Source organism: Cetorhinus maximus, chromosome 7, assembly GCF_964194155.1.
Source record: "Cetorhinus maximus chromosome 7, sCetMax3.hap1.1, whole genome shotgun sequence".
NCBI classification, from domain to species: domain Eukaryota; kingdom Metazoa; phylum Chordata; class Chondrichthyes; order Lamniformes; family Cetorhinidae; genus Cetorhinus; species Cetorhinus maximus.
In genome coordinates this window covers 142,629,960-142,646,228 of record NC_135885.1, presented here as the reverse complement: position 1 = coordinate 142,646,228, position 16,269 = coordinate 142,629,960, and the positions used below count along the sequence as shown (strand labels likewise).

Genomic DNA, 16,269 nt, shown 5'->3' with positions numbered 1-16,269 from the left:
TTACTGTCAATACATCGCAACATAAACATCAAGCTATTGAGGTGTTTGCCTTGCCAGAGTGTTAGGGAAAATACAGAGTTGGTGCAAATTGCAGAGATTATTGCTTATTTATCGAACAACATTGACAAACACCTGGGGACAGGTAACCTCATTGCCCAAAACAGAGGTAGAGAGAAAACAACCACTTTTAAATGAGTAACAACAATTCAAATTCTTAAAAGGGAGGAACTTGTATTTATGTCATGCCTTTCCTCATCTCAGGATGTCCCAAAGTGCATTACAGCCAATGAAGTACTTTTGAAAGTTAGTCACTGTTGTAATGCAGGAATGTGACAGCCAATTTGCACACAGGAAGCTCCTGCAGCATCAGCAATGAAAGACGTGTAGATAATCTGTTTTAGTGATATTGGTGGATGCATAAACATTGGTTTAATGCTATTTGAGTGTTCTTTTTCAATGCACTGTTCACTTTTGCTAAGAGACACAGTAAGCTCAGTATGGCTTCATGCTATAACTAAGAGAAACAATGAATGCCTAATACTAATATCATAGAATGGTTATAGCAGAGAAAGAGGCCTTTTGACCCATCGTGTCCATGCTGGCTTCTCTGCAAGAGCAACTCACCTAGTGCCACTCCTTACCTTTTCCCTGTAGCCCTGCACATTTTTCGTTTTCAGATAATGATCCAATTCCCTTTTGAAAGCCTCAACTGAACCGGCCTCCACCACACTCTCAGGCAGTGCATTCCAGATCCTAACCACTCGCTGCACAAAAAAGTTCCTCCTCATGTCACCATTGCTGCTTTTGCCTTAAACCTGTGCCCTCTGGTTCTTGGTCCATCTGCCAGTGAGAACAGTTTCTCCCTATCTACTCTGTCCGGATTCTGACGATTTTGAACGCCTCCATCAGATCTCCTCTCAATCTTCTCCTCTCCAAGGAGAACAGCCCCACCTTCTCCAATCTATCTATGTAACTGAAGTCTCTCATCCCTGGAGCCATTCTCGTGAACCTTTTATGCACTTTAATGCCTTCACATCCTTCTTGAACACGGTGCCCAGATTTGGTCACAGTACTCAAGTTGAGGCTGTAGTTTATGAAAATTATGCATCACAATGCTGTGAACCTTGAACCACTGCAAAGTTAGCAATAGAAATGAGAAAGAAGAATCATTGACTTTTGAGAATCCATTCACCATTGACTCTGAGGTTGATACAAGCGCTAAAAGGGGTAAAATATGAGGACATGTTGCACAGACTAGGCTTGTATTCTTAGGAGTATAGAAGATTAAGGAGTGATCTAACTGAGTGTTTAAGATTATTAAAGGGGTTGATAGGGTGGGTTGACAGAAACTATGTTTCCTGGTGATGGAGACCACAACAAAGGGCTATAACTTTAAAATTAGAGCTGGACTGTCCAGGGTTCAACAGATGAAGAAGGTGGCTCACCATTATCTTCTCAATGGTGAGGGAAACAAGGATGGGCAAAAAAGCACTGGTCTTGCCAGTGACACCGACACCCCATGAACAAATAAAAAAGTACAGGAAGCACTTCTTCACACGCAAGGCCGTGGAAATCTGGAACTCCATCCCTCCAAAAAGTCATTGAGGCTGAAAGTCAACTGAAAATTTGACAACTGAGACTGATGGAGATTTTTGTTAGGGAGGGGTTCCGAAGACAAAGCGGGTAGAGGGAGTTAAGATACAAATCAGCCACGATCTGATTGAAGGACAGAAGAGATTGAGGGACTGAATGGCCTCTGCCTTTTGCTGTCTTCCTAAGATGCATATTTACAGGGCTTAATGGCTTTTTCAAGTTGGCAGGCAGTGAATAGTGGAGTGCCGCAGAGATCAGTGCTGAGGCCTCCGCTATTTACAATCTATGTTCGGTGTTAAATAAAGAGATAGAGAGTGACGTATCTAAGTTTTCTGATGATACCAAGCGAGGTGGAAAGGTAAGCTGTGGGGAGGACACAGAGCGGCTGCAAAGAGATACAGACAGATTAAGTGAATGGGCAACAAGATGGCAGATGGAGTATAATGTAGGGAAGTGTGAAGTTATTCACTTTGATTGTAAGAATAGAAAAGCAGAATTTTTTAAAACAGATATGAAACTTGAGTGTTGATTATCAAAGAGACTTGGATGTGTTTGTACAAGGGGCAGAATTTTGCCCTTGGTGGGCGTGTGGGCCCTACCGGCTCGGCAGCGGGCGGACAGCTGACCCCTGCCACCAAAACAGGGCCCACCATTTTGAGTGGACGGGCCAGTTAAGGCCCACCCAGCGGCCTTCCTGATGGGAAGCGCTATGCTCTTTCTGTGCGGGGTGGGGAGGGATTCCCCATCTGTCAAAGTGCGCTCTTTTGCATATACATACAAAAGAACGCACTGCTCCCTGAGGCAAAGTCCTGTCTCAGGGAGATCAGTGAGAGCTAAGTAAAGTCTAAAAATGGATAAATATTAAAATTATTAACACGTCCCCCTCATGTGACAATGTCACACGAGATGGGACATGTTAATAATAAACACATAAAATTTATTAAATTTTTAAAAAATGGATATGAAACTTCATTCCGCGGGTGGATGAAGTTTCATGAATAATCTGGAGCCCGCTGGGGCTCCTGGCCTGCCCACCAGCCTTAAGCTTGGACGGGCAGGTCTTTAATTATCTTAATTATCCTGTCAATGGCCTCAGTTGGCCATTGACAGGTCGGCGGGCGGACAGCTGATTTCGCTGTCCACCCACCTTCCTAAAAATTTAAAGGGACCGGGATGACATCGGGGGTTCCTCACGACATCATCCCGCGTCATTTTCCCCTCAGCGAGCGGGCCCCGCCCCCAAATTGCTGAGGGGGAAGTCCTGGCTAAGGAATGCAGTAAGTTAGCAGAAAGCTGCAGCAAACAATTAGAAAGGCAAGTGGCATGTTGGTCTTTATTGCAAGGGGATTGGAGTACAAGAATAAAGAAGGTCTTGATACAATTCTACAGGGTTTTGGCGAGACCATGTCTGGAATACCATGAGCAGTTTTGGCCTGTACATTTAAGAAAGGATATACTTGCATTGGAGGTGGTACAGTGAAGGTTCACTAGATTGGTCCCTGGGGATGAGGGGGTTGTCTTATGATGTGAGGCTGAGTAAATTGGGTCTATATTCTCTGGAGTTTAGAAGAATGAGAGGTGATCATCGGTGGTGAGGTGGGAAATTTTGAGGCAGAAGCTCTAAGAAAATGTGTTGGCCATATCATTTCTAAATCTACTATTACATTGTTCTCCTATGTATTAATCATTTGAGTTCCCAAACATCAGTAAAACTGCTTTTTAAATTAAAAATATTCGTTCCGGTAGGCATTTTATTTCAAACCATGTGACATTTCAAATCATTTGTCTTCAGCGTAGCTAGAATTTCATTATGCAACAGTTTAATTATTTAATTCAAGCCTGTTAAAACATGAATTACAGAAAATTTTACTTGCAGGATATGGAACAAAACTGGGTCGAGTTAAGATATGTATAGATCAGCCATAATATAACTGAATGGCAGAACAAGCTCAAGGGGCTGAATGGCCTACTCTTGTTCCCACAATCCCATCCACATGCCAATGAGTGGGGCTTGTGAACCTTAGGAGTTCTCTACCACAGAGGGTTGTGGATGCTCCATCGTTGAATACATTTTAGGCTGGGGTAGACAGATTTTGGGTCTCTCAGGGAACTAAAGGATACAAGGGGCAGGCAGGAAAATGGAGTTGAAGCCCAAGATCAGCCATGGTTGTATTGAATGGCAGAGCAGACTCGACAGGCCAAATGGTCTACCCCTGCTCCTATTTATTGTATTCTTGTGTTTTTTATGTTCTTACTGTATCCAGCCTTTCTTATTCGGGTATGGTTAATGTAGCTACAGTGACTTTCAAGATGTGTTAAATTTTTTTCCACGTTGGTGACAATGTTGTACATTTTGCCTGTTCAGTGTCCCACAGGAAAAGCTAACTTAAGTTACACTGAAGACATCAAACCAAACTCCATTCATATGGCATGGCAGATTCCTCAGTACCTCCTTATCACAAGTGGTGAAGTGGTTTTCTCCGTCACTGGTCTAGCATTCGCCTACTCACAGGTAATGGCAAAAGATTTTGAGCATCGTGCATTTCCGGGATATCAACTGTTCAGTGTCTGAAAGTTGTGCCACAATCAGAAAGAACAGAATGAGAGGAAAGGTTTTGAGCCATTAAAACTTGATCCTTCCAAAAGACCAATGCACCTTCAAAGCTTCCAACAGGAGCTAATGATTTGACGTTTATCCGGCTTGTCAAACACCCAATATTGTGCCAGATGTTACTAAATCCTGAACAGTTATGTTCCACAGATCAGTGATCAAGGATAATATCAATGATCTTCTATGGTGTATTTCTAAGCTTCAACCCTCTTGGTAACCTAATAGCAATGATCACTTATTAAGAAGGAACTAATATACTTCAGGAGGATGTCAGTAGTTTAATGGATTGGACAGCAAGATATCAGATGAAATGTAATGTGGATTAGGCATAGAGGGGATGTTACTGATTTAGTCAGCCAGAGGGTTGGAACTAACTAAAGACATGAATTGAAATCCTACAATTGCGGATGGGGAATTTGAATGCAGTTAATGAAACAAATCTGGAATAAAAAAACTAGTATCAGTAACAGTAACCATTAAACTAATGCAGCGATGTAAAAACCCATCTGATTCACTAGTGATCTTCAGGGAAGGATATCTGCCATCCTTACCTGGTCTCATCTATGTGTGACTCCAGATCCACAGAAATGAGGTTGACTCTTAACTGCCCTCTCAAATGGACGAGCAAGCCACTCAATTGTATTCAACAAAGCAGCTCACCGTCATCTCAAGGGTAATTAGGGATGGGCAATAAATGCCCACATCCCATGAATGAATTAAAAAAACCTAGAATTTACAGCACAGGAACAGGCTATTCAGCCCAGCTGGTCTGTGCTGGTGTTTATCCTCCACATGAGACTCTACCTACTTAATCTCATTCTGGTATATGAGGGAGAAAGGAATAGAAGCATATGCTGACTGGATGAGATGAAGTAGGGTGGGAGGAAGCTGGTGTGGAACATAAACACCAGCATAGACCAATGGGGCCGAATGGCCTGATTCAGCGCTGTAAATTCTATCCAGTTCTCTGGGAAATGCTGTGGTAACACTCTTTTGTTCATTAAATTACCTAAGAAAAAAAAGTAATTATATCCTCTTTATCTTCCAGCATTTTTATCACCATATTAACAATTATATAATGTTTTTACCTCTTGTCACAGACCAGAGGAATTGTTTTTTTTAAATTAATTTCTGTTTTATGTTTTCTAGGCACCTTCCAACATGAAATCAGTACTCCAGGCTGGTTGGCTGTTGACCAATGCGGTTGGTAACATTATCGTGTTAATAGTAGCAGAAGCTTCAACTATTCAGGAGCAGGTATGTGAATAATGGGAACTAAACAAAACCACCTGGCAATACTGTGTGCTGGGTCACAATGTTAGATTCAATGATGCAGCATTGGATAAATACTCCCCACAATATCCCTCACACCAACCCCTTCCCCCTCCCCCCAGAATCTGACATTTTGTCCAGCTGAGTTTGGGCCTACAGTGTAAGAAAATTAGTAGAAAATTGCAAATCTTACTCAGAAACCACAGGATGTCTGCTGAGGAATGGTGTCAATCAATTGAGATGTAGAAATGTAACACTGGTGTAATTGGTGTCTTTACCTGAATGTTGGGGCTGAGGGGCATTGCTTTGGCAGTGTAGAGAGCACTTGGCTCTGCATCTAACAGTACCGGTCTTTCTCCTTGAGAATATGGTGTGTTAATAGGAACATAGGAGCAGGAGTTGGCCATTCAGTCCATCAAGCTTGCTTCGCCATTCAATACAATCATGGTCCATCATCAATGCCTTCAATGCCTTTTTCCCACACTATCCCCATATCCCTTTACATCATTGGGATTTAGAAATCTGTCAATCTCTGCTTTAAACATACTCAGTGACTGAGCTCCCACAGCCCCCTGGGATAGAGAATTCCAAAGATTCACAACCCTCTGAGTAAAAAAAATTCTCCCCATCTCGGTCTTAAATGGTTTCCTCCTTATTTTGAAATTGTGTCCCCTGGTTCTATACTCCCCAACCAGGGGAAACATTTTACCTGCATCTACCCTGTCTGTCCCTTTAAATAGTTTGTAGGTTTCAATGGGATAACCTCTCATTCTTCGAAACTCTAGAGAATACAGGCCCAGTTTCCCTAATCTCTCTTCATAGGACAGTCCCGCCATCCGTGAACCTTTGTTGCAGTCCCCCTATGGAAATAATATCCTTCCTAAGGTAAAGGGACCAAAACTGCACACAGTACTCTAGGTGCGGTCTAACCAAGGTATTATATAATTGAAGTAAGACATCGCTACTCATGTCAAATCCTCTTCCGATTAAGGCTAACATTCCATTAGCCTCCTAATTTCTTTCTGTATCTGCATGTTAGCTTTCAATGACTTATGAAGAACATCCCGGTCCCTCTGCATATCTACACTTCCTAATCTCTTACCATAGAACCATGGAACACTACAGCACAGAAAACAGGCCATTCGGCCCTTCTAGTCTGTGCCAAAATATTATTCCGCTAGTCCCATTGACCTGCACCTAGTCCATAACCCTCCAGACCTCTCCCATCCATGTATCTATCTAATTTATTCTTAAAACTTAAGAGTGAGCCCGCATTTACCACGTCAGATGGTAGCTTGTTCCACACTCTCACCACTCTCTGAGTGAAGAAGTTCCCCCTAATGTTCCCCCTAAACCTTTCCCCTTTCACCCTTTTCAGAAATACTCTGCACATCTGTTCCTCCTACCAAAGTGGATAACCTCACATTTTTCCACATTATATTCCATCTGCCATGTTCTTGCCACTCACTAAGTCTGTCCAAATCCTCTTGAAGCCGCTTTGCATCTTCCTCACAACACACATTCCTGCCTAGCTTTGTGTCATCCGAGAACTTGGAAGTATTACGTTTGGTCCCCACATCCAAATCATTGGTATTATACTGTGAACGGCTGGGGCCCAAGCACTGATCCTTGTGCTGCCCCGCTACTCTCTGTTTTCTGCCTATTAACCAATCTTTAATTCCCCCTATCACATGTACTTTAATTTTGCTAATCAACCTCCTGTGGGGGCAAATCATCAAAAGCCTTCTGAAAATAGCATTGAAGAATGCCTTGTGGGTCACACAGGTAGCAGCCTGACTACAGGAACATTTCTCCACACCAGCAACGCAACCCTCTCCCCCCACTCCCCAACCACCACCTACCACCCCCACCCCATTACCAACCACAAGCCACATTGTGTCTGGATCAGGAACAATTGGGAATGTTGCAGCGGAACATAAATAACCTCAGGATCAGTAATATGACTCGCTGGATTTAGCTGCTTGTTGACCAAGGCATCAAGCAGTGAAAGCGGCTTGCACAGAGCAAAATCCAAAAGATATTCCAGGCGTTCGAGTTCATTGTCAGCAGCCTTGGTGTCACATGGTAATAACTCTGTCTGGTGTGCATTGTGTTAATGGACCCCAATATGGAATGAAAGCCACATCCAACATAATGTGAATGGAACACTGATAATACAAGAGGTTCCTGTTGACCCGCTGTATAAATGCACTGCAGTTCTTTTTTTTGCACTTGGTGTCACGCGGGGCAGAACCCACGTTGCCGCTAAGCTGTGCGTATGTCTGGCAACATGCGGCAATCTGGAAGGTACAGCACATTCAAAACGAACAGACAGTGCAACACAAACCAGGTTTAGGGGGAGCATTAGATAGAAGTGGATTGATTGCTTTGCTAATCATCATTGTCTTTTCTTCCTCGCACAGTGGGCTGAGTACATCTTATTTGCTGCGCTGTTGATAGCTGTTTGCATAGTGTTCGCTGGCATAGCTTATTTCTACACTTACGAGGATCCGTTGGAGATAGAGGCTGGGTTTGCAGAAGAGGAAGCAGCAAAGAAGAAAGCAGAGGAATTAGAGAAAGAGCCCCACTACGAGAATGGAACTGTTCAATCGAATCTCTAGAATGTAGCAAACCGAACACTCTTAAATTTAACCAGACGTAACATCGGCACAGATGGAACTTACAGACTGAGAATAACTCACCTTGAGTCAGCCACTGCCTCTGTACGAGATACAACGTGACACCTGCCTTGATTTCCTGGTATAATAAAAGCAAAATACGGCGGATGCTGGAAATCTGAAATTAAAAACAGAAAAGGCTGGAAAAACTCAGCAGGTCTGACAGCATCTATGGAGAGAGAAGCAGAGTTAACGTTTCAAGTCAGCATGGTGCTTCTTCCGAGCTCTTAAGAAGAGTCATACGGACTCGAAACATTAACTCTGTTTGTCTTTCCACAGATGCTGTCAGACCTGCTGAGTTTCTCCAGCATTTTCTGGTTTTATTTTATCGATCTCCTGGCAATTGTGTTAGCCGTCCCTCACGATGAACGTCTTTTTCCGTACCCTTTCACGTATACTAGCCAATGTTTCAGTATTATATCTAAACCTGGAATATGTTTGAGGAAATAAATAGTAAACACATGGCACTGAAATGGCCATCGCAATTTTCAGCATTCTTTCATATTTCTTGATGCCTGATGTTCAAATTCACAGCCCAAGAATCAAATGCTTACCATTTAATGTGAGACGCATTTACAATTCTCATTATTTTTTTTTTACCAAGATATTGTAATTTTCAAGGATATATGTGTTGTTGTTAATTCTGAATATTATTGCACAAACTTTAAATATCAAAGGAAATTGAGAGGCTAGGTGATCCACCCACTCCCAAAAGTATTTTAATAGGCTGGACCAAACTTCTTTGATTTTGTATTTTAACTGGATGCTGCCCTTTTTCAGACAGACTTTGCCAAAGTAAATACCAGAATAAATATCAGAAGACTGAGTGATTCCATTTGAAGCAATCGGAATGCTTGGTGAAGGAAGGATTATGTGGATAATGTATTTTCCAAGTCATGATTGCTGAAGATGGCACCAAAGTTGATCATAAAGATATGTATTTATGTGTATTCAAAGTCTGGTTTGCATTTTTTAAAATTATTTTCCTTGAATTTCATTTACTTGTCTCATTTTCTGGAAAAATTGTCCCTGAGATATTTTTACACATCAACCAAATAGTTTGTGCAACCAGTTGTTGACAAGATTTGTTCTTGAGATCTGGGCTTCGCTGGCTGGGCCAGCATTTATTGCCCATCCCTAATTGCCCTTGAGAAGGTGGTGGTGAACTGCCTTCTTGAGCCGCTGCAGTCCATGTGGTGTAGGTACACCCACAGTGCTGTTAGGAAGGGAGTTCCAGGATTTTGACCCAGTGACAGTGAAGGAACGGCGATATATTTCCAAGTCAGGATGGTGAGTGGGGGGAACGTGGAAATGGTGGTGTTCCCATGTAACTGCTGCCCTTGTCCTAGACGGTAGTGGACATGGATTTAAGAGATGTATAATGCCTTCCACCAATCACTTGACCACTGGTTATTTAGTTGCCTGTTGCCCAATGTCATTGCTCCCTAGTAAAATAATAGCTCAAGGCTTCTGAACATTGTTCCAAATGACAAACTGATAACTTTGAACTCCAGTGGTTGGTACAGTAACTGATGAAATTACAATTTCTTGGCCCAAATGAAAGTGCAAAACTACATTTGGTAGGAACTCTAGAAGATTCCTCAGAACCAGTCTGTTACAGAACAGCCGATGGTAAATGCTAAGCTTGTCAAATCCCAAAGGGAAACTTGAAACAACTGCCAAAACTTGTTTTGCAATTTGTCTATATTTCGAGATGCGTGCCTTAAATTCAGTAGTAATAAGGCCACCAAGTCTTATAGGTTTCTTACAAAACTAAATTAAAACTTTATTAATAGAAGAAATGATTTTAAGCACATACACAGATCCACAAATTACTACTACGATAACTTCTAAATCCTCTAGTTTATGTATCTCCCAGTTACACCTTCATTAAGGCAACAGTAAGACACATAGGCCAGGATTTTCCCGTCGGCGAGCGGGAGGATGGGGCCCACTCCCCGATGCGTAAAATGACGCACGGTTGGGCTGAACTCCCGATGTCACCGCGCCCCATTTAAATTTTCAAGTGGGCAGGGGCTCAGCAAAATCAGCTGTGCACCCGCCAACCTGCCAATGGCCAATTGAGGCCATTGACAGAGTCATTTAAGTAATTAATGGGCCTGCCCGTCCAACCTTAAGGTTGGCGGGCAGGCCAGGAACCCTGGCGGGCATTAGAAAAAGCAGGAAACCTCATCCATGGGCGGGATGAGGTAATTAAAGTGTCTTGTAAAATGATGGACATGTCCCAACTCATGTGACAGTGTCACATGAGGGGAAATGCCAGGGAAATTTTTTTTTCCTATTTTTAAGATTTTTTACAGTAGAAACGATCTCCCTGAGGCAGCACTTAGCCTCAGGGAGATGAGTGCGCTCCTTCGTGCGCATGTGCCTTAATTGGCCCACCCATGTAAAATGGCGGCACACCCCCAATCAGGGGCGCTGATTGGAATCTGCGCTCCCGCTCTTCAACTTCCCCCCACTAATAGGGGGGAAAATTCTGCCCATAGATTTTAAAAGACCCAGGCAAAGTAACACACAATACCCTGAACAGTCAAATTCAAAGTGAGATTTTCTCAGCTTTGGTTCTTTGTAGACAGCAGCTTGAGGCTTAGATGCTGGAGGCTTTTCACACTTGTGTTAGATCTTAGAATTCCTGTCCTTACACACAGCCTTCTCTCCTTTATACATATTTTCTCCTTTGAATGCAAATTCCCATTGTTTCACTAGGTCTTTGGACTTTACCTCTCTAATAATAAAAATCTCTCATTGTACCAATTTTACCGGTTATCTTTGGGAAAAACAAACACACTGTTTCTTAACTTCTCCTGGCTAGGTGAAACAATTCACCCCTTCTTTGAATTCAAGCTAACCTGGTTTGTTTAAAAATGCAAATGTTCCCTTTACACCTCACATTGTAAAACTTCCCCCATGTTTACCCACTTAGCATTTCAAACCTAGCTTATCCTCTGATGCATCAGAGCCATCAGACCAGCTGCCTTTAATTCAATTAAGTCACATACCCACATAGACTTAGACACAGGCCCCAATATTACTCTGCTTTACAATAAATTCCAATGACATTATGAAAATTATATTCTTCCTGACACAGTCAGAATGCCACGTCAAGTGCAACTCATCTAACAAGGATTTGCAATTTACTAATTTCACATGATGAACCTAGCACTAACAGCAATATCTTTATACATATGATATTTAAGAGGCTGAAAAGATGAATGGCGGATGCATTCATTTGTGGAGAACTGAATTAGTGTTGCATTTGGAAACCACTGAGAATTTAAATGGCTGCCGGGGACTGAGTGTTAACAACCTGCTCTGAAAAGCCAAATCTCTGCAAGGTAACCTGATTAGATCGAGCATTAAACTAACGTCAAACAAGGTGTTCTGGAAGCTGAAGGGCACTCCCACTGAGATAGGGATAATTGACTCTACAGAACACTGGAGAGATTTTTAACATCACATTGGGCAGAATTTTCACCTCGGCGGGTGGGTGACTGCCCAACCCGCTCGAGCGTGAAATGACGCATGTTGACATCGGGCGAGCGTCCTGACATCGACACACAGTTGTGCAATAGTTCGGTCGGTGGGTGTGCGCGGAGTCAGCAGCACACCCGACAACAATTAAAAGGCCTGTTAAGCCCATTAAAGAATCAATTAAGTTAAATTTTTCACTGCCGGTCCAGCCTTACGGCTGGCGGGCGGGTGAAAAGGCCAAGTGGCCTTTGCATTTTCTTTAGAAACCTCATCCACGGGCGGGATGAGGTTTCCAAAAGGAAATAAAAATAAAAGTTTTCAAAGGTAATTAACAACATGTCCCTGTCACATGAGGGGGACATGTTTTATTACATTTTTCAGTTCTTTATTTTTTTAATTTAAATCTCTTCAGCTCCCTGAGGCAGCTCCGTGCTTCAGGGAGATTCTGAAGTGCGCACTCAAGTGCATGCGCGAAGTTCGCACTCACCCTGCTCGCACTCCCCCCTGTCCTCCCACCACCCGCACAGGCAGCGCTGAGTGCTGCCACTCACAATTCATGCTGGGCAGGCCTTAATTGGCCCACCAGCGTGAAATTGCCTTCTGGCCTCAGTCGCAGGTGGCGGTCAGCTTCCTGACCGTCCCCGCCGAACCCACTCGACAAGGGCTAAATTCAGCCCATTACCCTAACTGGCAATGTGAAAAATCTTTAAATTGGATGGTTGAAACAATAAACGTATCTTTTTATTTATGTTGGACTGTGGAATTAAATTACAATGGCTGCAGTTTGAAAGATATGTCCACTGGAACAGGATGAAAGATACATACAATGTTGCAGTCCTGGAACAGAGTGTGCCATGAAAGACAGGATGGTGCCAGAAAGGAGCCCTGGACCAAGGGAGCTGCCTAATAATAGCATTTTAATTGGCAACTGGCAGGTGACCAGGGTTTGTGTGAGAGCGGTGCAGCGGAATAGCTCCTAGCCTGCAAAGAAAAAGACCCAAAACCTCTCCCACCTGTGTGTGTAAGATTCCAGTCATTCCTCAACAATAGATAGCTGGCTTTTTCTCCTCGTATCTCCATAACCTGCTCTCTCTGAAAACCCAAGTCAAGAGGCAAAGGGGAAAATCACTGTTGGGGACATTGAAAGGCAAGTGCTCCACCAGTGAATTAAATACTGAAAGTGCTGGAAGACCACCTTGTGTCATCAACAAGAACTGAAAGGAATTTGGAAGACATCGATCAAAATCAACCCTTCGAATCCTGTACTCTGAAATTGGTGCTATTGAACTGTTTTATCCCACCCTTAAAATCCATGATTTGTGTGTCTTATGTGTCTGTGTGTGTGTGTGTGTGTATAGGGATTTACGAAGGGGGTAGAGTTTAAGTTATAGTTTTGGAAGCTAACAGTTCATATTCCTTTTTTTGCCACTGGTTAACGACAATTTGTTCAATGAACAGTTATTTACTTATTAAGTTTACAAACCTGGTGCTCGTATTCCGTTAACCTAAATTAAACAATTGGGTTGAATTGGAGCAATCTGGTGGTTTGATCAAACTTTTTCCCATTTGTTGTATCTTGGGGAACAGTGCAGCTTGATATTACATATCCCCAGTGAGTTGTGACAGTGAACCCACCACTAACAGCAATACCTTTATACGTATGATATTTAAGAGGTTGAAAAGATGAATGGCGGATGCATTCAGTTGTGGAGAACCGAATTAGTGTTGCAATTGGAAACCACTGAGAATTTAAATGGCTGCCGGGGGCTGAGTGTCAACAAACCTGTCCTGAAAAACCAAAATATCTGCAAGGTAACCTGATTAGATCTTGCAATAAACCAACTTCAAACAAGGTGTTCTGGAAGCTGAAGTACACTCCCACTGAGATGGGGATAACTGACTTTACAGAACACTGGAGAGATTTTTAACACGGGGTAGGATTTTTCGGATTGTAGAGATTCCCACTCCAGCCCGGCCACCCGAAGAGTCCGCGAGGAACATGACCTGCTGATTATAGCGGCCCCGCAGCCACTCAATGCGCCAATGAGTGTTCACCAGCTGAAGATGGGACTTCTGCCTCAGACAGCTGCCAGCCTATCTGATTGACTGGATGCTCTGCAGTCCCAGCAGCACCAAGCCGACTGACCAGCAGCTCTGCAGTCCCAGGAGTGCCAATCCAATTAACCAGCAGCTCTGCAGTCCCAGCAGTGCCAATCCGATTAACCAGCAGCTCTGCAGTCCCAGCAGCTCTGCATTCCCAGCAGCACCAAGCCGACTGACCAGCAGCTCTGCAGTCCCAGCAGCACCAATCCGACTGACCAGCAGCTCTGCAGTCCCAGCAGCACCAATCCGACTGACCAGCAGCTCTGCAGTCCCAGCAGCGCCAAGCCGACTGACCAGCAGCTCTGCAGTTCCAGCAGCGCCAAGCCGACTGACCAGCAGCTCTGCAGTCCAAGGAACACCAAGCCGACTGACCAGCAGCTCTGCAGTCCAAGGAACACCAAGCCGACTGACCAGCAGCTCTGCATTCCCAGCAGTGCCAAGCCGATTAACCAGCAGCTCTGCAGTCCCAGCAGTGCCAATCCGATTAACCTCCCAGCAGCACCAAGCCGACTGACCAGCAGCTCTGCATTCCCAGCAGCACCAATCCGACTGACCAGCAGCTCTGCATTCCCAGCAGCACCAAGCCGACTGACCAGCAGCTCTGCATTCCCAGCAGTGCCAAGCCGATTAACCAGCAGCTCTGCATTCCCAGCAGTGCCAATCGGATTAACCAGCAGCTCTGCAGTCCCAGCAGTGCCAAGCCGATTAACCAGCAGCTCTGCAGTCCCAGCAGCGCCAAGCCGACTGACCAGCAGCTCTGCAGTCCCAGCAGTGCCAAGCCGACTAACCAGCAGCTCTGCCGTCCCAGCAGCACCAATCCGACTGACCATCAGCTCTGCAGTCCCAGCAGTGCCAAGCCGACTGACCAGCAGCTCTGCAGTCCCAGCAGCACCAATCCGACTGACCAGCAGCTCTGCAGTCCCAGCAGTGCCAAGCCGACTGACCAGCAGCTCTGCAGTCCCAGAAGCGCCAAGCCGACTGACCAGCAGCTCTGCAGTCCCAGAAGCGCCAAGCCGACTGACCAGCAGCTCTGCAGTCCAAGGAACACCAAGCCGACTGACCAGCAGCTCTGCAGTCCCAGAAGCGCCAAGCCAACTGACCAGCAGCTCTGCAGTCCAAGGAACACCAAGCCGACTGACCAGCAGCTCTGCATTCCCAGCAGTGCCAAGCCGATTAACCAGCAGCTCTGCATTCCCAGCAGCACCAATTCGACTGACCAGCAGCTCTGCAGTCCCAGCAGTGTCAAGCTGACTGACCAGCAGCTCTGCAGTCCCAGCAGCGCCAAGCCGACTGACCAGCAGCTCTGCATTCCCAGCAGTGCCAAGCCGATTAACCAGCAGCTCTGCAGTCCCAGCAGTGTCAAGCCGATTACCCAGCAGCTCTGCAGTCCCAGCAGTGCCAATCCGATTAACCAGCAGCTCTGCAGTCCCAGCAGTGCCAATCCGATTAACCAGCAGCTCTGCAGTCCCAGCAGCGCCAAGCCGACTGACCAGCAGCTCTGCAGTCCCAGCAGTGCCAAGCCAACTGACCAGCAGCTCTGCAGTCCCAGCAGTGCCAAGCCGACTGACCAGCAGCTCTGCAGTCCCAGCAGTGCCAAGCCAACTGACCAGCAGCTCTGCAGTCCCAGCAGTGCCAATCCGACTGACCAGCAGCTCTGCAGTGCTTGCAGTGCCAAGCCAACTGACCAGCAGCTCTGCAGTCCCAGCAGCAGCAGCAGTTGCCAGGGCCAGGACTACAAGCAGTCCCTGATTCTAAGTTCCAGAGCCTAGCACCAGGTAAGGGCGGGGTGGGGTATCTTGGTGGGAAGGGGAGGTGAGGCCCAGGAGGGGTAAGGAGATGGGGTTGGGGACCTTGACAGAGAGACCAAAGGAGGAGGTGGGGTGGGAGCACTGGGGAGAAGTGGTGGAAAGGAGGCCCCTGAGGTAGGCACCCTCCCCTCTTCCTGCCTGAGGCCCAAGAAGGGCAACCTGTAGGGCTTCCCCTGCTGCTGAACCCTTCCCGCCAGCCTCAAAACTGAGGCCGAGTGGGAAGTGGGTCCACTGAAGGGCCTCAGTTGGGTGGGCCGCCCTAGGCCTGACATCCTCCCCCCACCACATAAAATTACAGACAGGTCAGGGCAAGCAGGAGAGCGACAGGAAGACTCCCTCCCTCAAACCCAACTGTGGGGCCTGTAAAATTCTACCCATGCTGTTTCATGAGCTCGCAAACAAGTTAGAAGTATTTATCTACCAGTAGAGCGGAGATCTATTCTAACCACTATCACTTTTCAATAACTAGACCGTCAACTGGGAAGTTCATGGTTACAGTTGTACACCTATCACCCCCACCTACCACCATCACCCCCCAACCCCACCATGACAGGAACACATTGGTCTTTTTTTAATGATGGACCTTGTCCTTGCTCATTGGCAGGATGCCTAAGAGCCAAGACTTCCAATAAACTTTCACTTCTATACCCATTTCCTTTGTATTCTGCCAATGGAATTGGGAGGAACGGATTAAATACAATACAGAAACCTC

General features: G+C 45.3%; 1 protein-coding gene across 1 annotated transcript in view; it reads left to right on the top strand.

Moving 5' to 3' along the window:
* LOC144683032 (solute carrier family 15 member 1-like) overlaps positions 1 to 9,110 on the top strand; it is a 53,690-nt gene extending 44,580 nt beyond the window's left edge. Inside the window, exons 21-23 of the mRNA XM_078546029.1 lie at positions 3,959 to 4,105; positions 5,354 to 5,461; positions 7,900 to 9,110. Of these exons, the coding sequence (XP_078402155.1) occupies positions 3,959 to 4,105; positions 5,354 to 5,461; positions 7,900 to 8,097 (453 nt within the window). The 3' untranslated portion in view covers positions 8,098 to 9,110. The remainder of the gene's footprint in view (positions 1 to 3,958; positions 4,106 to 5,353; positions 5,462 to 7,899) is intronic.
* The last annotated feature ends 7,159 nt before the right edge of the window (positions 9,111 to 16,269 follow it).